A 22,459-nucleotide genomic window follows, 5' to 3' on the forward strand; every position below is an offset into this window, starting at 1 on the left:
TTAAAAGCAGTATCATAAAGCAAGGAAACCAACCAAAATCTCCCAACTTTTGATTCCAGAAGAGTACAGAATTCTGAGCACAGGTAGCTAACATCCATACTATTAAGAATCATTACTTGCTAGAGAGCACAAGAGTAATTACTACAATTACTTTCTAGAATTTGATGTCTAGGGTTCATCTGTTATCTTTTGCAGTACTGTAATTTTTTCTAGTCCAAGGACTTATCTAAACACTGAACATTTATTGAACATGATCGTACTCTATGATCTTGAAAGCAGTCCTTAATAAAATACAAAATGGTTTTTTAAACCCTTGATTCATTAAGTAATTAGCATTCAACGTATCTGGAAACATCGTTTACCCTCTATAAGAATTCGAAAGCACATGAACTGGAGCTTGTATTTAAAAAGGAAAATGATGGTGTTCATTTCAAGGAGTAGAAAAGACTTAAAGTGAGGGTGACACTTAGCTACTTTTGAGGATATACTATACTCGAAACCTTTAAATATAAGCTACGGTTCAGCAGCTTTTAAAATTTCATGTTTATTCATATTTTTCAAAATATATGTACATAAAAAAAGGAAGATTTACAACAGGAAAGATTGCCTTACATGCAACACAAATTCCAATGAACTCATGATGGGATCACACATGATTATGATCTAATTCAAGCCAATCTTCTCAAGTCCATTTCTCAGCCATACTTTAGGCTACAGAAGGGATCCCAGGAGACAAAAGTGGAATGAATAAGAAACAAACATCTTTTGCCTCTGGCAGTACTCAAGGGGCCAGAAGATGTACTTCAAAAACTTTAAGACAATTAAAATGTCAAGTGCCACAGGGAAGAGAAATGATAACCAGAAATTGGTATTTCTAGCTAGTACTATTTAACACAACTTCACAATACTAAAACAAATACAAATAAGAAAGGGTTAGGTAGTTGGGCTTCATTTACTTTTTTTCCTTTCCTTTTTTTTTTTTTAGTTCTCAAAAAGGAAGCCACTTGCTTGATATCAAAAGTGCTGTGGAAAGAAAGGAGGGGGAAAAAACCCACAAATAAATGTAGAATCTAGTTTATTTTACCAAACTGTATATTTTTCCACTTAACATTTCTACATTAGCAATGATGTAACTCTCCAACATTTCCTTATAAAAAAGGCAAACAAGAAGTGACAATTCATGCTCCAAATATTAAAATATATTTAAACATATGATCAAGAAGATTTGGGCCGTTGAGTGGTGGCTCACATCTGTAATCCCAGGACTCTGGGAGGCTGAGGTGGGTGGATCACGAGGTCAGGAGATCGAGACCATCCTGGCTAACACGGTGAAATCCCATCTCTACTAAAAATACAAAAAATTAGCTGGGCGTGGTGGTGTGCGCCTGTAGTCCCAACTTGGGAAGCTGAGGTGGGAGAATCGCTTGAACCTGGGAGGCGGAGGTTGCAGTGAGCCAAGATCACGCCACTGCACTCCAGACTGGGCGATAGAGTGAGACTCTGTCTCAAAAAAAAAAAAAAGGATTTGTTTTGATTTTTGGTAACACAGGTGACACCAGAAATCACAAATCAATGTATTTCCATACTTCCCCTTCAGTCAAAAACCAAGTGGGATAGGCTGGGCGCAGTGGCTCACTCCTGTAATCCCAGCACTTTGGGAGGCCGAGGCAGGTGGATCACCTGAGGTCAGGAGTTCGAGACCAGCCTGACCAACATGACGAAACCCCATCTCTACTAAAAATACAAAAAAATTGCCGGGCGTGGTGGTGCACACCTGTAATCCCAGCTACTCGGGAGGTGAAGCAGGAGAATTGCTTGAACCCAGGAGGCGGAGGTTGCAGTGAGCTGAGATTGCACCACTGCACTCCAGGGCACCTGAGCAAGACTCTGTCTCAAAACAACAACAACAACAACAAAAAAAAAACAAGTGATATAGAGAGCTTGTGCTTGCTTTTAAGGGAATGCAATACTTTGGGCCAGTGAAAAATTCCTAGAAATTGATCAATATGAAAAGTAGCCCAAAGGAGTCATGTATCTTCAAAATCTAATGAGATCACACTGTTTTTGGCTTATTCCCAAAGCTGTCTCCGTGTTTATAGTTGGAGAGAAAAGGTTAGTGGAGTGGCTTTTATAAATAAAATTAATTATTACAGCTATAACTGAAGTCTCCAGGCAGGAGGCTTTACAACTCAGTCAGTGCCATATTGCGCCTCCATTTTACTTCCAGGACCTGACTGGCACACCGTTCTTGATGCTTTCTACAAATATAAAAATCTTTGCAACTGTTTAGATAAAATTGGAAGGAAAAAAAAAAGGCAAAGCTGACCATAGGTTGGGGGAGGGGGAGAAAAAGGACAAGTATACATTACATAGTTTAGGTGTAAGTCCAGGATTATTGTGGAAATTAAAATGAACAAGGAAAAGGGCAGGCACCAAGAAAAGCACCTAAAGCTAGCAAATGCCTAAACTGGTTTATTTATAGTCCCTCCCCACAATGTTCATAGGGGAGGAAAATAATGTAATTTGAAAAGCATCAAAACTAAACAAATGCACACTGACCTTAGAAAATAAGATTTTGAATTTCATCATGATACCCTTTTTTCCTATAAAATTTACTTTTTCACTCTGAAAGACTTCTTCATGGTGGATTTGCCCTTGCCCGGCAATTTTACTTCCTTTCTTGCACTGGTTGCAGGCTTCTTTGAGGAGCCACCACTAGGTTTCTTGATGACTGTGGGTGAGGGTCTGGTCTTCTTGGCAGGAGTTTTGGCCTTAGGAGGTGCTTTCTTGGGCAAGGGCCTAGCTTTCCCCCGCTGGGCAGCTGAGACTTTAGGTGCAGGTTTGGACCCTCTCTGCTTCACAGATGCGGCCTTCCCTGGGGACTTGGCTGGGGTTTTCTTCTGCAACCTGTGAGAACCAAAGAGCAAAGGCCGTCACTTAGTACTTAAGAGATTCGTTTTGTTGGGACAACCAGATGCTTTCTAAAGAGAAATGGCATATGAAGAGGTCACTTACATTAAGAATAGGAATGTGACAATTTTTTACTAGAGATTTTACTAAAATTGTATAAAAATTCAACCAATTCATGCAGTCTAGACACAATTTCATGACGTTTTTCCTAGGGAAATATATAATTATTTTTCTTTGAATAACTAAACTATGGATACACATAGGCTTGCCCTAAAAGTTTGGAGACCTTGATTTTCAAGGGAGAAGATCAATCCAAATTTATATAAAGAACTTGAGAAGGATCCTGAGTTTCTGAAACGCTTTTTAGCTTTAGCCCCTCCTATAGTACTATTTTTCAGCTCTGAGGTATTTAGTGTCCTCCCCACAAGGGGTTTCCACATGTCCACACCTTCTCCTAGGTGGCGGCTCTTCATCCTCAGAGTCTTCTTCTGATGACTCATCTTCATCTTCATCCTCATCTCTAGAATCATCTGGCTCTTTCTTCGGAAATAGAACTCCTGGGCTATAGGGGGAAAAATTAGATTAAAACACAAGTCCCATATGAGACAAGAAAAATAATGTGAACCTACATGCTCTTACCTGGACATAGCCCACTTCTTCCCACCCTTCCCAAAAAGGTCAAGTTAGGTTACATGTATCAGGTTACACTTTACCGTATTTTGAACATACATATAAAGCTACGCCAAATCTATAAAAGTCCTGCACCATACCTAATTCTATACCCACTATTTAATAAAATTAATCCATAGTCATTTATTTAGTAAACAATTACTTAAACTCCTAATATGTATCTGGCACTGTATTAGCCAATGAGTATACAGCAATCAACAGTCTGCATGGAATACACACTTCAGCCTCATAATACTGGCAAAAGACCTCCAAGTCTTAAAAAAAGACCTCAAAGGCCTAAATCTCTTCAAAGCTTTAGAGATATTCGGCAAGGATCTCCTAAACTCTTTTTTGTCCTCAGTGGTATGAACCTTGATTCCTTTGATTAACATGTCCTTAAATGATAATATACATACATATATGTGTGTGTTTCTTGTCTTTTTCAGACACAGGGTCTTGCTATGCTGCCCAGGCTGGAATCAAACTCCTAGGCTCAAGGGATCCTCCCACCTCACCTTCCCAAGTAGCTAGGACTACAGGTGCATCCCACCACACCAGGCAGAATGTAACATTGTGTGTGTGTGACTTTGGGAATTAAATTTAATGTTTAATGTTTGAAAAATTCATATAATATGTATTAAGCCAAGTAACACTTATGTTTGTACAGAAATAATAATATAAGAAAGTTACACAATAGTCTTGCTAAAACAGGGTCTTAGTGGTATATGTTATGTACTTTACTGGAAATCAAAAGGCTTTAAACCCAGTGCATGAAACAATGCTTGGACCACAGGAGGTGCTCAATACATTTTTTTTTTTCAAAGAATAAATAAGGTATTTGCAAGAGACAAATTTTCAAATAAGTGTTCCTGTCTCTACAGTACGAAGGCAGACTTAAGATTCTTGGAAACAGTCAATGTTCTCCCCACTTGGTATTAGACAATTAAAAGTTATACATATAATCCCATCACTTTGGGAGGCTGAGGTGGGAGGACTGCTTGAGCCCAGGAGTTCAAGGCCAGCCTGGATAACATGGCGAGACCCCATCTCTACAAAAAACACAAAAATTAGCTGGGTGTGGTGACGCACACCTGTAGTCCCAGCTACGTGGGATATTGAGGTGGGAGGATCATTTGAGACCAGGAGGCGGAGGTTGCAGTGAGCCGAGATTATACCACTGCTCTAGCCTGGGCGACAGAGTGAGACCCTGTCTCAAAAAACAAAAACAAAAACTTACATATAATCCTCTAAGAATCTGTCATTATCATTTACTTGATAAAGAAGGAATGAACATCAAAATGACCATCCAAGGATCTCAAATAATCTTATGCCTGGCTAAAATCACCATTTTTATACAAAACCTTTTACTCCAAAATAACACTGCCTTAAAAGTCATCTTTATTTTCAAATACAGTTGACCCTTGAACAACACAGATTTGAAACGCATGAGCCCACTTTATATGTGGACTTTTTTTTCAACCAGACACAGATCAGAAATACAACATCCACAGGATACGAAGCCTGCATGCAAAGAGGACAGACTTTTCAGATACATGGATTCCACAGGGCTGAGTACATGCGCATTTGAGTATGCAGGCAGTTCTGTAACCAATCCCCTATACGTAACAAAGGACGACTGTATTTCCAGTTCACTAAAACAGTAATAAGGGTAAAATAAATTAAACTGAGTGTGTAACTTACAATCAGATTATAAATTTACAGTGATCTATTATAGGCTAGGTGCTTACCTGGGATAATAGGGAAAACAGAGCTGGAAGGTGCCACTGAACCCTTTCCCAGAGATCTGTTCCATCCACCCATTCTTTTCGCATTTCTGCAGGGTTTTTTTCAGCAAATGCACTGAACAAAAATATTCAGAAACGAAAGTTATCTAGTTATTCAGATTAGATAATTTCCTCAACCACAAACAGATGCCCATCAATTTAATATCCTGTCATATACGGTAACTGACATACACTAAATGAATCCTGTGTGTTCAAAGGTATTTAATTAAACATTTATTTAATGCCCATAAGTTTGGCAAGAGTTAAATTATATACATACATACGTACATACATATACCTATATTTTAAAATTTTGCAAAATATAGACACAAAGTCTCACTATGTTGCCCAGGCTGGTCTCAAACTCCTGGGCTCAAGCAATACTCCCCACCTTGGCCTCCCAAACTGCTGGGACTCCAGGCATGAGCCACCATACCTGGCAAGAGTTATAATGAAAAGAGACATTAGAGACCACTGAGTCAAATACCTTATTTCACAGAAAAAAAAAAAAAAGCCCAGAATGGTTAAGTGACTTGAGCTCAAAGTAGTTAAGTGACTTGCTCTAAGGTAGCACATAAACAGCAGATCTAAAACTAAATATTTAATTATTTCCATTCACTTAAACATCTATTGTGTACCTATAGGTATTGATAATCATCTAGGAGAATATCTTATAAAGATGAACAGAACCAATTATTCATAAATCAGTAAACCGTATCAAAATAATATCATGGTTCCTGAAGTCCTTCATTCGCATCTTTCTTACAGAGACATATCCAAAATATATTTTATGGTGATCCAGTATCCAAAAAACAGCTGCAAATATCAGTGAAACTGAAAGGCTTGTTAACCAAATTCATCTTCTCTTAAAACATTTGGCAAATAGAAATAGGCCGGGCGCGGCAGCTCACGCCTGTAATCCCAGCACTTTGGGAGGCCAAGGCGGGCAGATCACGAGGTAAGGAGATCGAGATCATCTTGGCTAACACGGTGAAACCCTGTCTCTACTAAAAAAAAAAAATAATAATAATACAAAAACAAAAAATTAGCCAGGAGTGGTGGCAGGTGCCTGTAGTCCCAGCCACTCAGGAGGCGGAGGCAGGAGAATGGACTGAACCCAGGGGAGGTGGAGCTGGCAGTGAGCCGAGATCGCACCACTGCACTCCCCAGCCTGGGCAACACAGCAAGACTCCATCTAAAAAAAAAAAAAGATTTCAAAATTACCTTTTAATTTACAATAATATATTCTGGATTGTCGTCTTCTGTTAATTTCCATATCCCTCACCCTACAACATTGTGCCTCTTCTAATAGTTCATTGAGAAGTCACCCAGTCTCACCAATCCATACTTGATAATGCTGGTAAGGCAGGGTGTCTCATCTCAAATTACCACCTCCTTGAGTAAACATACTTTACTGAAATAAAGTATTTTCTGCTGTGGGGCTTAGGTTAATAAGAAATAATATAAGTAGTAAGTACTCTAAAATCCTGGCTTTGTTTCAAAGTAAAATTAGATGTTTTTGATGAACATTCAGAAGTAGGAAAAAATATACTATAATTTAGAGTTGCTTTGAACCTAGAGATTTATCTAAATTACAATAAATATCAGAAAAATCTTTAAAGTAAAAGCAACTTCTTATATGCAGATGCTTTAAATTAAGAATTCAGTTTTGATTATTTTTGTTTTTGTAAATATTAAATTTGTAAAGCTGTTCCCTCTTGGTTTTTTTTTTTTTTTTTTTTTTTTGAGACGGAGTCTCGCTCTGTTGCCTAGGCTGGAGTGCAGTGGCGCAATCTCGGCTCACTGCAAGCTCCACCTCCCGGGTTCAAGCCACTCTCCTGCCTCAGCCTCCCCAGTAGCTGGGACTACAGGTGCCCACCACCACGCCCGGCTAATTTTTTGTATTTTTAGTAGAGATGGGGTTTCACTGTGTTAGCCAGGATGGTCTTGATCTCCTGACCTCATGATCCGCCCGCCTCGGCCTCCCAAAGTGCTGGGATTACAAGCGTGAGCCACTGTGCCCGGCCTTCCCTCTTGGTTTTCACAGTCAGTAGTTAATACTCTCACATTAATAGCATGATCTCTATGTTTTTTTTTTTTTTTTTTTGGTACATAGTCTTGCAACTGTCACCCGGACTGGAGTACAATGGCGCAATCTTGGCTCAATGCAACCTCCACCTCCTAGGTTCATGCGTTTCTCCTGCCTCAGCCTCCCGAGTAGCTGGGACTACAGACACACACCACTACACCCTGTTAGTTTTTTTGTATTTGTAGTAGAGATGGGGTTTCACTATGTTGGCCAGACTCGTCTCAAACTCCCGACCCCGTGATCTGCCCACCTCAGCCTCCCGAAGTGCTGGGATTACAGGCGTGAGCCACAGCGCCTGGCACTCCATGGTTTTTTCAAAAGAAAATTCTCCTAATCCCAGTTAAATATACACGACCGAGTCTTACTTTGGTAGTTAGAATTGGTTCCTGGGTGATTCTCTAGGACATACTTCTTCAGAGCAGTGGTAGAGCAGGTCTTCGGCTCATTCATGGCAGCAATGGCAGACAAGATTGCATATTCCATCAGGCTTCCACCAAGCAGGGGTTTCTCCCCTGATTTCTTCAGCTGTTTTCCAAGGAGGAAGAGAAAAGCATCAAGACAACACTCTCCCAAAGCAGGTCAAGACAAGACTCCTCTGCACCAGGTGGGTCGGAGTTCCTGCATTAGCACAGATATGTTTTACAATAAATTGTCAGCTTAGGGACTTTCTCTTCTCATTCAACAGGTATTCAATCTAACTGAGAAGTCCCAACCCTCCTATGGATATTTTCTCCTTCCATCTACCCTCCATCCACCCTAAAATAATAGCCAAACTAACCCAAAGATACCGACAACTGTACCCAATAAGCAGGTTAACCAGTTATGTCCCTAAAAATTAAGATTCTTTTGGCTGGGTGCTCACACCTATAGCCCCAGCACTTTGGGAGGCAGAGGCATGCAGATCACTTAAGGCCAGGAGTTCGAGACCAGCCTGGCCAACATGGCGAAACCTGTCTCTACTAAAAATACAAACAAACAAAAAAAATAGCCAGGTGTGGCAGGTGCCTGTGGTCCCAGCTACTTGGGAGGCTGAGGTAAGAGAATCACTTGAAACCAAGAGGCGGCGTTGCAGTGTGCCGAAATCATGCCACTGAACTCCAGCCTCGGCGACAGAGCAAGATTCTGTCTAAAAATAAAATAAAATAAAAAAAGATTATTTTATTTGAGAATACTTCACTTTTCTGAATCTGAAAAATGAAGTATAGCTGACCCCTGAACACAACACAATTTTATCTGTGCTGGTCCACTTATATGTGGATTTTCTTCTGCCTCTGCCTGCCACCCCAAGACAGCAAGACCAACACCTCCTTGTCCTCCTCAGCCTACTCAAAGATGACAAGGATAAAGACATTTACGATCATCTACTTCCACTTAATGAACAGCAAATATATTTTCTTTTTTTTTTTTTTTTTGAGATGGAGTCTCACTCTGTTGCCCAGGCTGGATTGCAATGGTGTGGTTTCAGCTCACTGCAACCTCGGTCTCCTGGGTTTAAGCAATTCTCCTGCCTCAACTTCCTGAGTAGCTGGGATTACAGGCGCCCACCACCAGGCCTGGCTAATTTTTTATTTTTAGTAGAGACGTGGTTTCACCATGTTGGCCAGGCTGGTCTCGAACTCCAGCCCTCAGGAGATCCGCCTGCCTCAGCCTCCTGACGTGTTGGGATTACAGATAAGAGCCACTGTGGCCAGCCATATTTCCTCTTTCTTATGATTTTCTCAATAACATTTTCTTTTCTCTAGCTTGCTTTATTGTAAGAGTACATTATATAATATATACAACATACAAAATGTGTATTAACTGTTTGTAAGGCTTCCGGTCAACAGTAGGCTATTGATAGTCAAGTTTTCTGGGAATCTAAAGTTATATATGAATTTTTTTTTTACTGCATGGGGGATCTGCACCTTTTTTTTTTTTTTTTTTTTTTTTTTGAGACGGAGTCTCGCTCTGTCACCCAGGCTGGAGTGCAGTGGCGCAATCTCGGCTCACTGCAAGCTCCGCCTCCCGGGTTCACGCCATTCTCCTGCCTCAGCCTCTCCGAGTAGCTGGGACTACAGGCGCCCGCCACCACGCCCGGCTAATTTTTTTTTTGTATTTTTAGTAGAGACGGGGTTTCACCGTGGTCTCGATCTCCTGACCTCGTGATCCGCCCGCCTCGGCCTCCCAAAGTGCTGGGATTACAAGCTTGAGCCACCGCGCCCGGCCGGATCTGCACCTTTAATCCCTATGTTGTTCAAGGGTCAGCTGTAGTTATAAAAAACAATAAATAGCCCTTTTATAATCCTATGAAGAAAATAGCAATGAAAAATTTTGATAAAAATTTAGGGTATCAGGGAGCACGGTAGTTCATACCTGTAATCCCAGTACTTTGGGAGGCTAATGGGGGAGGACTGCTTGAGGCCAAGAGTTCAAGACCAACCTGGGCAACATAGTGAGACCCTCTCTCTACTAAAAATAAAAAAACTAGCTATGAATGGCAGCGTGCCTGTAGTCCTACCTACATGAAAGAGTGAGGTGGGAGGATGGCTTAAGCCCAGGAAGTTGAGGCTACAGTGAGCTATGATTACATCACTATACTCCAGCCTGAGTGACAGACCAAGACTCTGTCTCTAAAAACAAATAAATAAACTAAAAAAAAAAAAAAAAGTATCATACAAAAGAAAATTACATAGCATACTTTGAAAATGAAAGGTGTGGGAACAAAGTTAGCAATAATATGCAAAAAGGGAAAACGAGAAAACCAGAAATGCTCTACAAAACTGTTTAGTGGTTCTTAAAGAATGGTCTGATTACAATCGTCTGGGTTCCTGAGACCCTTTCAGAGGATCTGCAAGATCAAAACTATTTGCATAATAAAACTAAGATAGGCCAGGCGCAGTGGCTCATGCCTGTAATCCCAGCACTTTGGGAGGCTGAGGCGGGTGGATCACCTGAGGTCAGGAGCTCGAGACCAGCCTGGCCAACACGGTGAAACCCCATCTCTACTAAAAATACAAAAATTAGCTGGGCATGGTGGTGCATGCCTGTAATCCCAGCTACTTGGGAGGCTGGGGCAGGAGAATCGCTTGAACCCGGGAGGTGGAGGTTGCAGTAAGCCGAGATCGAGCCACTGTACTCACTGCAACGAGACTCCATCTCAAAAAACAAACAAACAAAAACCTAAGATGTGATCTGCTTTTTCATTGTCTTTTTTTTTGGAGACAGAGTTTTGCTCTGTTGCCCAGGCTGGAGCGTAATGGCGTGGTCTTGGCTCACTGCAACCTCCGCCTCCCGGATTCAAGCAATTCTCCTGCATCTACCTCCCAAGTAGCTGGGACTACAGGTGCCCGCCACCACACCTGGCTAATTTTTGCATTCTCAGTAGAGATGGGGTTTCACCATGTTGGCCAGGCTGGCCTCAAACTCCTGACCAGGTAAACCACCCGCCTCAGCATCCCAAAGTGCTGGGATTACAGATGTGAGCCACCGCACCTGGCCTTTTCACTATTTTGACATTTACGCTGACGGTGCAGAAGCAATGGTGGGTAAAACTGCTGTCAGTTTACCACAGATAAAGGCAGAGGCACAAAAAATGTGGTTATTGTCTTATGGTTTAAAAAAAGAGGACCAACTCACTTAGAATGCCCTTGATAAAGTACTAAAAATTATTTTATTAAATCTCAACTTTTGAGTATGTGTCTTTAGAATATTTTATGGGATGAAACAGGAAGAACCACATAATCCGTATCTGCTACATATGTAGACATGGTGGTATCCAGGAAAAGCACTTGTGTAATTATTAAAGTTATGAGCTGAATTAGCTGCACTTTTCTTGGAACACCTTTTTTTTTTTTTTTTTTTGAGATGGAGTCTCATTCTGTCACCCAGGCTGGAGTGCAGTGGCGTGATCTAGGCTCACTGCAACCTCCACCTCCTGGGTTCAAGGGATTCTCCTGCCTCAGCCTCCCGAGTAGCTGGGATTGCAGGAATGTGCCACCATGCCCAGCCAATTTTTTGTATTTTTACTAGAGATTGGGTTTCACCATGTTAGCCAGGATGGTCTGGATCTCCTGACCTCGTGATTCGCCCACCTTGGCCTCCCAAGGTGCTGGGATTACAGGCGTGAGCCACCGCGCCTGGCCTGGAATACTTTTTTTACTTGAAGAAATAACTGACAGCTAACCTATCACTATTCAGACTTTGTTATGAGGTAGACAGTATCTTGAAAATGAACTAAAAGAGCCAGTCATGTCAAAAAATAATAGTATTCGTTGCCAATCATAAAATTCAACTTTTCAAGAGAAAATTTAAATTCTGAAAAACTTGTGTCCATCACTGTGAGTCCGTTATCTTCCCAATACTTAAATACTGTTCTTATAAGATCAATGGCCAATACCACTGATTATAATTTTTATCGTATATAATAAAATGCCAACATTTGGAAAATCTATGTAACTCTGTGCCACTATTTTTCAAATGACCAATGTATCGTGCAACAAAATTATGAAGGATTAAAATATCTATTCAAAGTTCAATGAATTTTAAGGTAACATAGTCCAAGAAATTCACTGATTATGGTTTCAGGTTTCACATGGCAACTAAACTTTAAAGAATTTACCACAAAACAAATAATGTTAACAGACCATATGAACAAAGGACACAAACCACACAATCATCTCAACAGACACTGAAAAACCACTTGACAAATCCAATAGCCATTCATGACAAAAACTCCCAGGAAACTAGCAGTATAGAAGGGAACTTGCTCAACCTGACAATAGGTATCTATGAAAAACCTACAGCTAACTTGTGAAGGACTGAATGCTTTCTCTCCAGGATGTGGAACAAGGCGAAGATGTCTGCTGTTACCACTTCTATTCAACACTGTAATGGAGGTTAATCTAGAGAAATCAGGCAATCAGAAGAAGTAAAAGACATCCAGACTAGAAACGAAGAAGTAAAATGCTCTTTATTTGCAGATAACGGATCCTATATATAGAAAACTGTAAGGAATTCACAAAGAAACTACTACAACTGGTGAGTTCAGCAAGGGTAAGGATACAAGAGCAATGGACAAATCAATTGTATTTCTACAGGTTAGCATTAACAACCTGAAAACGAAAATTAGAAAACACTTCCACCATTCATGACAGCATGGAAAAAGAATAAAATACTAGGCAATAAATTTAACAAAAAAAAATCCACGACTTGTACACTGAAAACTACAAAAGACTGCTGAGAGAAATTAAATAAAGAGACCTCTGTGTCATGGATTGGAAAACTCAACATTGTAAAGACAGTGAGTCTCCCCAAATTGATCTAAAGGTTCAAGGCAATTCCTACCAAAACTCCAGCTGTGTTTTTTTTTTTTTTTTTTTCCGCAGAAATGGACAATTTGTATGGAACTGTACGGGACCCGGCATAGTCAAAACATTCCTGAAAAAGTTACAGGGCTTATAATTCCAAATTTCAAAATTCACTATAAAGCTACAGTCAATAAGACAGTGCAGTACTGGCATGTAGGATACACATACAGAACAACAAAAGAGAACTCAGAATCCAGAAATAAACCCTTATATTTATGGTCAATTGATTTTCATAAGATGCTACAGCAATTCAATAGGGAAGGGACAGTCTTTTCAATAAAAGGTGCTGGGATAATCAGATACCCACATGCAGAAAGATAAATCATACCCTTACCTCTCACTATAAACAAAACAATATAGATCACAGACCTAAATTTAAGAGCCAAAATTATAAAACTCTAAAACGTACAAGTAAATTTTCATTACCTTTAATTAGGCAATGTTTCTTAGATAACCATAAAACTGAAAAAGCAATTTTTAAGAATGATAAATAGGACTTCATCAAAAAGTAAACACTTCAAAAGATACTACTGAGAAAGTCACAGAATGGGGAAAAAATCTGATGAGACTTTATATCTAGAGTAATGAATTCTTGTTAACGAACAACCAACCCCATTTTAAAAATGGGCAAAAGATTTGAATACACATTTCACTACAGACAATAAACAAATGGCCTTAAGCACAAGAGATGCTCAACATCAGTAATTATTAGGGAAATGCCAATCAAAACTACAGTGAGATACCCTATATCCACTAGTATGGCTATAATAAAAAAGAGTAACAAATGTTGAGGAGGAGATGGAGAAACTTGAGCCCTGGTCAGGTGTGGTGGATCACACCTGTAATTCCAACACTTTGGGAAGCTGAGGCAGGCAGACTACTTCATTGAACCCAGGAGTTCAAGAGCAGCCTGGGCAACATGGTGAAACCCCATTTCTACAAAAAATACAAAAATTAATCAGGCATGGTGGTGGTGCGCGCCTATAATCCCAGCTACTAGGGAGGCTAAGATGGGAGGATTACTTGAGCCAGGGAGGTAGAGGTTGCAGTGAGCGGAGATCACACCACTGCACTCTAGCCTGGGTGACAGAGTGAGACCCTATCTCAAAACAAAACAAAACAACTTGAACCCTTATAAACACTGCCAGTTTCTTAGAACATAAATTTACCGTATGGCCCAGCAAGTCCTAAAAACATATCCACACACAGACTTGAACATAAATGTTCACAGGCAATATTATTCATAATTAGCTGAAAAGTAGAAAGAATCCAAATGTCCATCATCATCTCATGAATGGATAAACAAAATGTGACATCCATAGAATGAAATGCTATTGGACAATAAAAAAGAATGAAAGTACCGGTACATGCTGCAACGTGGATAAAATTCAAAAACATCATGCCAAAAGCAGCCAGACACAAAAGATCACATAGTACATGATTCTAGATTCTATCCACATGAAATGTGAACAAAATGCAAATCTGCAGAGAGAGGGAATAGACTAGAGGTTGCCTGAGGCTGCTGGTGGAATAGGGAGTGACTGCAAATGGCTACAAGGGATCTTTTTTGGGTGACAGAAATGTTCGAAAATTGCACTGTGATAGTTGTACAACTCTATAAAGTTACTGAAAATCACTGAATTATAAACTGTAATTATATAAATTAAATTGTATATGGTATGCAAATCAACCTCAATAAAGCTGTTAAAAAAATAACGATTTGTTGAGTTTTGGTGTAGTAGCAAAGAATAATTTCTACAACTATCTGAAAGTTATCTTAAAATATTCCATCCTTTTCTAATTGTATTTCTGTGTAAGGTTAGATTTTCTTCAAATAAGTAACCCAAAATAAACTGGAACAGATACTAGCTGTCTTCTGTTATGCTAGATGTAAAGATGTTTGCAAAAATGTAAACAGTGCCTGACGACTTCTCATTAAAAAAAAAAAAAAATTGGGGAAGACGGATTATAGGCTCACACCTATAATCCCAGCACTTTGGGAGGCTGACGTTGGAGGATCTCTTGAACCTGGGAGATAGAGGCTACAGTGAGCTGTGATTGTGCCACTGCACTCCAGCCTGGGAAACAGAGCGAAACACTGTCTCAAAAAAAAGGCTGGTGGCAGGGGGAGGACAGCTATTTTTCACTAAAAAATATGTCATTTATGTTAATATGTAATGGATTTTCTACTAGTATTTTAAAGTAAATCAATAAATATTTAAATTTTTCCTCAGTGTTAATTTCTTTGTTTTTGTTTGTTTGTTTTTTTGAGATGGAATCTTGCTCTGTCACCTAGGCTAGAGCACAGTGGTGCGATCTCGGCTTAATGCAACCTCCACCTCCCGCATTCAAGTGATTCTCCTGCCTCAGCCTCCCAAGTAGTTGGGACTACAGGCATGTGCCCCCACGCCCAGCTCATTTTTGTATTTTTAGTGGAGACGACAGGGTTTCACCAGGCTGGTCTCGAACTCCCAGCTGCAGGTGATCCATCTGCCTCAGCCTCCCAAAGTGCTGGGATTACAAGTGTGAGCCACCGCACCCAAACCTCAGTGTTAATTTCTAAGACAGTAAATGTTGACAGATATAACCCACATAAACAAAAGCTCTTTGAGATCCTCAATAAATTTTTACGGTATAAGGAGGTCCTGAAACCAAAAACTTTAAGAAGCACTTCTCCACAACCAGGCCTCTGATCTCTAACCTGGAATGTCCCCGAAGCACCTTTGCCAGTTATCTGTTCTAATTGGCCTCTCTCTACTGCTCTCTGCAGAGCGTTCTTCAACAGCTGAGGCCTGCAAAGAAAAACAAAAAAAATAGTGATAAATACATTAATGAAAGAAAAATGTAAAGAAATAGATACAGGTTTATTCCCAGATCTAAAGTTCTGATTACTATTATTATTATTATTATTATTTTTTGAGATGGAGTTTTGCTCTTGTCGCCCAGGCTGGAGTGCAATGGCACGATATTGGCTCACTGCAACCTCGGCGTCCCGGGTTCAAGCAATTCTCCTGCCTCAGCCTCCCGAGTAGCTTGGATAACAGGCATGTGCCACCACACACGGCTAATTTTGCATTTTTAGTAGAGATGGGGTTTCTCCATGTTGGTCGGGCTGGTCTCGAACTCCCGACCTCAAGTGATCTGCCTGACTTGGCCTCCCAAAGTGCTGGGATTACAGGCATGAGCCACTGCACCCAGCCTCTGATTATTATTATATGTATTAGTTTGTTAAAATGAAAAAAAGTAGTAACAAATTGCTGGCATCCTTAACAAGAGGTACTCTTTTCTTTCAAGTAAAGAAGCTAAGTCATTATCTATACATACAGAATCTCATACCATATAGAACCAATTTCTAAATTGCCAAGGCACTCCAAAAACCCACCCACCACTGGTTGCCACTGGACCACAACCGTGATCAAACTGAGTAATCAAGCAAAGGATGGTTATCTTAAAAGTCTCATTCAACTCTGGAATTCTCTGAGGCTAACTGTGAACATTGGCCTGTTAGAAACGCATAGATGAAATTAAGAAAATCAAGAGAACACTTGAAATAACTAAGAGTTGAAAATTAAGAATCTAAGAGTTCTCCAAATAAATTAGTAGGTTTGGAGAAAAGCACAGGGTATGAAACTGCATCTTGGGCTACGATCACTTTTTGACATAAATAGAGAAAAGCCAAAAACGGAGTGAGTTACATCTCACATGAGGATTTTTATTTTTTTGGATACAGGGTCTCACTCTGTTGCCTGGGATGTAGTGCAGTGGCAAATCATGGCTAGCTGCAGCCTCGATCTCCTGGGCTCACGCAATCCACCTGCCTCGGCCTCCCAAGTAGCTGGGACTAGTTGGGTGTATAGGTGTGTGCGACTATGCCTGGCTAAATTGTTTTTTGTTGTTGTTGTTTTGGTAGAGGGGGAGTCTATGCTTCCCAGGCTGGTCTTCAACTTCTGGCCTCGAGCAATCCTCTCACTAAGGCAGCCTGAAGTGCTGGGATTACAGGTATGAGGCACCACGCCTGGCTGAAGATTAGACTTTAACATTTGACTTCTAACGCTGTAGGACAGACCTAGAAAATTTCCAATGACACCTTCTTCAAGGCCAGCTCTGAGTCTCTATATACCCAACATGCCCAGTTCTTCTTCTAGGGTTGCAAAAAAATCACTGTTATCAAATTAAGAAGGTGACTTGCATGTTATATAAAAAAACCAATGTCTTGGCCAGGGGCAGTGGCTCACGCTTGTAATCCCAACACTTTGGGAGGCCGAGGCGGGTGAATCACGAGATCAGGAGTTCGAGACCAGCCTGGCCAACATAGTGAAACCGTAGCTCTACTAAAAATACAAAAAAATTAACGGGGCATGGTGTCAGGCAGCTGTAGTCCCAGCTACTCAGGAGGCTGAAGCAGGAGAATCATTTGAACCTGGGAGGCGGAGGCTGCAGTGAGTTGAGACCATGCCATTGCAATCCAACCTGGGCAACGGAACAAGACTGTCTCAAAAAAAAATAAAAATAAAAAGCAAAACAAAAAAATGATGTCTTTAAATATTAGAATCCTATTTAGCATGCTGTTATGGTCATACTATGAGAAGTTGGAACTGAGACTAATAAGAATAACATTAGCTGAACATTTACTAGGTGCCAAGGACTATCCTAAGAAGTGCTTAGCACATACTAAGAGACTTAAACCCTATGAATTGAACACTCCTTTTTTTTTTTTTTCTGAGACCGAGTCTCCCTCTGTCGCCCAGGCTGGAGTGCAGTGGTGCGATCTTGCGTCACTGCAACCTCCACCCCCTCAGGTTCAAGTGATTCTCCTGCCTCAGCCTCCCAAGTAGCTGGGACTACAGGTGCGTGCCACCACGCCCGGCTAATTTTTTGTACTTTTAGTAGAGACGGGGTTTCACTATGTTAGCGAGGATGGTCTTGATCTTCTGACCTCATGATCTGCCCACCTCAGCCTCCCACAGTGCTGGGATTACAGGTGTGAGCCACCACACCTGGTCCTTTTTTTTTTTGAGAGAGGCTCTCACTGTGTCACTCTGGATGGAGTGCAGTGGTATGATCATGGCTCACTGCAGCCTCGATCTCCCAGGCTCAAGCAACCCTTCCGCCACCTCAGCCTCCCAAGTAGTTGGGACTATAGGCACATGCCACTACACCAGCTAACTTTTATTTTTTTTTTTTTGTACAGAGCGGAGGTTCCACTATGTTGCCCAGCCTGGTCTCAAACTTGTAGGTTCAAGCAATCCTCCTGCTTCGGCCTCCCAAAGTGCTGGGATTACATGTGTGAACCGCAGCACCTGGCCGGAGAGTTTTGGTTGGTCATTATCAACCAAATACAAAGTGTGGGCCATGTTAGGAAAAACAACTGTAAAATATCATTCTGGAGACAATTAGGGACATTTGAACATGGACTGGGTACTAGATAATACTAAGAAATTATTAATTTTGTTAAGAATAATTTAAGTGGCCGGGCGAGGTGGCTCACACCTGTAATCCCAGCACTTTGGGAGGCCGAGGCGGGCAGATCACCTGAGGTCGAGAGTTCGACACCAGCTTGACCAACATGGAGAAACCCCATTTGTACTAAAAATACAAAATTAGCCGGGTGTGGTGGCGCACGCCTGTAATCCCAGCTACTTGGGAGGCTGATGAGGCAGGAGAATTGCTTGAACCCTGGAGGCAGAGGTTGCGGTGAGCCAAGATCGTGCCATTGCACTCCAGCCTGGGCAACAAGAGCAAAACTCTGTCTCCAAAAAAAAAAGAATGATGTTAAGTATGATGGTTAATGTTATCTATGCTTCTTTGTATATGCTTGAAAATTTCCAAAAGAAAACATTTAAGAAAGTATTAAGGGCTCTTTCTGTCATGTGAGGATACAATGAGAAGAAGGCAATCTGAAACCCAGAAGAGGCCCTCACAGAACCCAACCATGCTGGCATCCTGATCTCAGACTTCGAGTCTGCACAACTGTGAGAAATACATTTCTCTTGTTTATATGCCCAAGTAACAAGAATAATAAAAATAGTCATGGCAGGCCTTTGGTGATGACATCAGACTAAAAACTTAAGGAAGTAAAGGAAATGGCAAAGTGGCTTATGGGGAAAAAGACATTCAGGTAAAGGGAATGCAACACAAAGGCTCTGAGACCAGTGAGGGAGTGAAGAGAAGTAGTTTAGGCCAGAGATACAAGGGAGTGTAGTGCCTTGTGGGCCATTTTAAAGACTGATTTTTTTTTTTTTTTCCCCGAGACAGAGTCTTGCTCTGTCGCCCAGGCTGGAGTAGTGGCGCAATCTCGGCTCACTGCAACCTCTGCCTCCTGGGTTCAAGCAATTCTCCTGCCTCAGCTCCTGAGTAGCTGGGATTACAGGCATGTGCCACCATGCCTGGCTAATTTTTGTATGCTTAGTAGAGATGGGGTTTCACCATATTGGCCAGGAAGGTCTCGAACTCTTCTTGACCTTGTGATCCACCCACCTCAGACTCCCAAAGTGCTGGGATTACAGACATGAGCCACCACACCCAGCCCTAAAGACTGATTTTGTAACTGTGAGGGGATTGGGAAGACAATGTTTGAGTAGAAAGGCGACATGACACTGGACACAGTGGCTCACACCCATAATCCGAACACCTGGGTGGCCGAAGCAGGAGGATCACTTGAGGCCAGGAGTTAAAGACCAGTCTGGGCAATGTAGGGAGATTCTGTCTCTATAAACAATTTAAAAACTACTAGCTGTGTGTGGTGACACATTCCTGCAGTCCTAGCTACTTGTGAGGCCACAGTGGGAGGATCGTTTGAGCCTAGGAGTTCGAGGTTGCCATGAGCCACGATCTTGCCACTATACTCCAGTCTGGGCAACAGAGCAAGACCCCAGCTTGAAAAAAAAAAAAAAAAGTGACAGGCTGGGCACAGTGGCTCATGTCTGTAATCCTTTGGGAGGCCAAGGTGGGTGGATCACTGGAGGCCAGGAATTTGAGACCAGCCTGGCCATCATGGTGAAACTCCGTCTCTACTAAAAACACAAAAATTACCCGGGTGTGGTGGCACAGCCTGTAATCCTAGCTACTTGGGAGGCTGAGACAGGAAAATCGCTTGAACCCAGGAGGTGGAGGTTGCAGTGAGCCGAGATCACGCCACTGCACTCCAGCCTGGGCAACAGAACAAGATTCCTTCTCAAATAAATAAATAAATAAATAAATTTTAAAGCATGATAGAACTTACATTTTAAAAAAAGTCTCGCTCTCACTATGATGTTAAGAACATACTGAAACGGGCCGGGCGCGGTGGCTCACGCTTGTAATCCTAGCACTTTGGGAGGCCGAGGCGGGCGGATCACGAGGTCAAGAGATCGAGACCACGGTGAAACCCCGTCTCTACTAAAAATACAAAAAAATTAGCCGGGCGTGGTGGCGGGCGCCTGTAGTCCCAGCTACTTGGAGAGGCTGAGGCAGGAGAATGGCGTGAACCCAGGAGGTGGAGCTTGCAGTGAGCCGAGATCGCGCCACTGCACTCCAGCCTGGGTGACAGAGCGAGACTCCGTCTCAAAAAAAAACAAAAAACAAAAAACAAAAGAATATACTGAAACGGAGCATGAAAAAAGCAGTTAGGAAGTTATTGCTCTAATACAGGTGAGAGATGATGGCGGCCTGGAAGAGAATGGTAGTAGTGCAGGTGATGAGAAGCAGTCTGTTTACTGACATATTTTATTTATTTATTTATTTAGAGACGGAGCCTCACTCTGTTGCCCAGGGTGGAGTGCAGTGGTATGATCTTGGCTCACTGCAGACTATGCCTCCCAGGTTTAAGTGATTCTCTTGCCTTGGCCTCCTGAGTAGCTGGAACTACAGGCACGCACCACCATGCATGGCTAATTTTTTTGTATTTTTAGTAGAGATGGGGTTTCACCATGTTGGCCAGGCTGGTCTCGAACTCCTGACCTCATGTGATCCACCTGCCTCCCAAAGTGCTGGGATTACAGGCATGAGCCACAGTATCCAGCCTGTTTACTGATATATTTTAAAGACAGAGCAAAAATAATTGCTTATAGATTAGATAAAGGTGTCTGATAGAAGAGACCAGCACAAAGCCAGGGTTTTTGGTTTTAGTACGTGGAAAGATAATATTGTCATGAACTGAAATGAAGATAATGTGGGAAATGCAGGGATATTTGGGGGGAGCGGGAGCAGAGTGGGGATCAAGAGTTCAGTTTTCAACATTTAAATCAGACATCCAAGTGGTGATGTTGAACAGGCATCCGTATACACGAATCTGAAGTTAGAAGGGAGATATGGGCTAGATTCATACATTTGTGAATTAATAGTTTATAGCTGGTATTTAAAGCATTGCGGGTGAAGGGAATCACCAAGTGAATATGGACATAAAAGATGAGAGGCCTAAGATATAACCCTGAGGGCTCCTTTATTAAGAGGTAAAGCAGAAATCCTTAGGAGATTGAGGAAGGAAGGGTAAAAAGGTTACAGAAAAATCAGGAAGGTGTGGTATCCTGGAAGGCAAGTGAAGAAAATGTTTCAAGCAGGTAGGAGTCATCAACTGTGTCAAATGCCATTGAGAGGGCAGCTGGTAAGGACAATGAATTGACCACTAAAATTTGCAACGTGGAGACTGACAGAAAATATTCAGTTAAAGTGGTGGGGATAAAGTCTGACTAAAGTGGAGAAAGTGGAAGGGGAGACATTGTAGATACCAAGTATAGACAACTTATACTTTGGTGAAACTGTATTTTTCTTCCTCTCTTGTTTGGCCAAGCAAGAATGGCTGAATCTTCAAGTTAAGTGTGTATATGACAGGACTCCATTATAATCAAGAATTAGAGAAAATCAATATGGTTTCACATAAGAGAAAAAAAGTTTCGATGGAAAAAATTACCATTAAAAAGGCCATGAGAAAAGGTCTTCAGGTTCATTAGCACCTTTGGGTTCACAACCCATCCATTACCAGGTAAATTTTGTTTCAGCCTAAGGTCATGACAATATGTTTCAAAAGAAGTGGAGCAAAGGCACACTGGTAGCAACACGCTACCTTATGTAAGTAGAGCAGAACTACAAGAAAAAAAAATGGAGGATATGGTCTCCACTCACCAAAAAGCAGAGAATAAAGGCTGTGAAAGGAAAATAAATCTTGGGATCCCCTAATCACGAACCCTAATCACGAATCCCCTAATCACAAGGAAAATCCTTGAGACAAAGGACAGACAGAACTCCAAGTCATTCATCTGCTCACTGAGATAAATGCATATCTGATAGTCTCCTTTGAAAAAGCTAATCAGAAACTCAAAAAGAATGAAACTCTGTCTTTTGTTTACCTATGACCTGGAAGCCCCCTCCCTGATTTGAGTTGTCCCACCTTTCCAGACCAAACCAACGTACACCTTACATATATTAATGTCTCATGTCTCCCTAAAATGTGTAAAACCAAGCTGTGCCCAGACCACCTTGGGCACAAGTTTTCAGGACCTCCTGAGGCTGTCATGGGCACAATCTTAACCTTGGCAAAATAAACTTTCTAAATTGACTGAGACCTGTCTCAGATATTTTGGGGTCACACAAAGGAGATAAAAGTGAAATGTGATCCCCAGTGCGGCAGGTGGGGCCTAATGGGAGGTGTTTGAGTTATAGGGATGGATCCCTCGTGAATGGCTTCG

The 22,459-nt window shown here is 41.5% G+C and overlaps 1 protein-coding gene across 9 annotated transcripts in view; it reads right to left on the reverse strand.

The window, feature by feature from the left end:
- The window catches only part of HP1BP3 (heterochromatin protein 1 binding protein 3), a 51,348-nt gene that overhangs the window by 4,306 nt on the left and 24,583 nt on the right, over positions 1-22,459 (reverse strand). For 7 of the 9 annotated variants that reach the window (XM_032759173.2, XM_032759177.2, XM_032759176.2 and 4 more), the window contains 5 exons: positions 15,499-15,589; positions 7,818-7,977; positions 5,328-5,439; positions 3,359-3,472; positions 526-2,907 (listed from right to left, as the gene is read on the reverse strand). In XM_032759173.2, the coding sequence (XP_032615064.1) occupies positions 2,613-2,907; positions 3,359-3,472; positions 5,328-5,439; positions 7,818-7,977; positions 15,499-15,589 (772 nt within the window). In that variant the 3' untranslated portion in view covers positions 526-2,612. Of the gene's footprint in view, positions 1-525; positions 2,908-3,358; positions 3,473-5,327; positions 5,440-7,817; positions 7,978-15,498; positions 15,590-22,459 lie in introns of those variants that run through there. The other 2 variants (XR_009214820.1, XR_009214821.1) reach the window with 1 other exon arrangement.

This window comes from Hylobates moloch, unplaced genomic scaffold, assembly GCF_009828535.3.
Source record: "Hylobates moloch isolate HMO894 unplaced genomic scaffold, HMol_V3 SCAFFOLD_9, whole genome shotgun sequence".
Classification (NCBI taxonomy): domain Eukaryota; kingdom Metazoa; phylum Chordata; class Mammalia; order Primates; family Hylobatidae; genus Hylobates; species Hylobates moloch.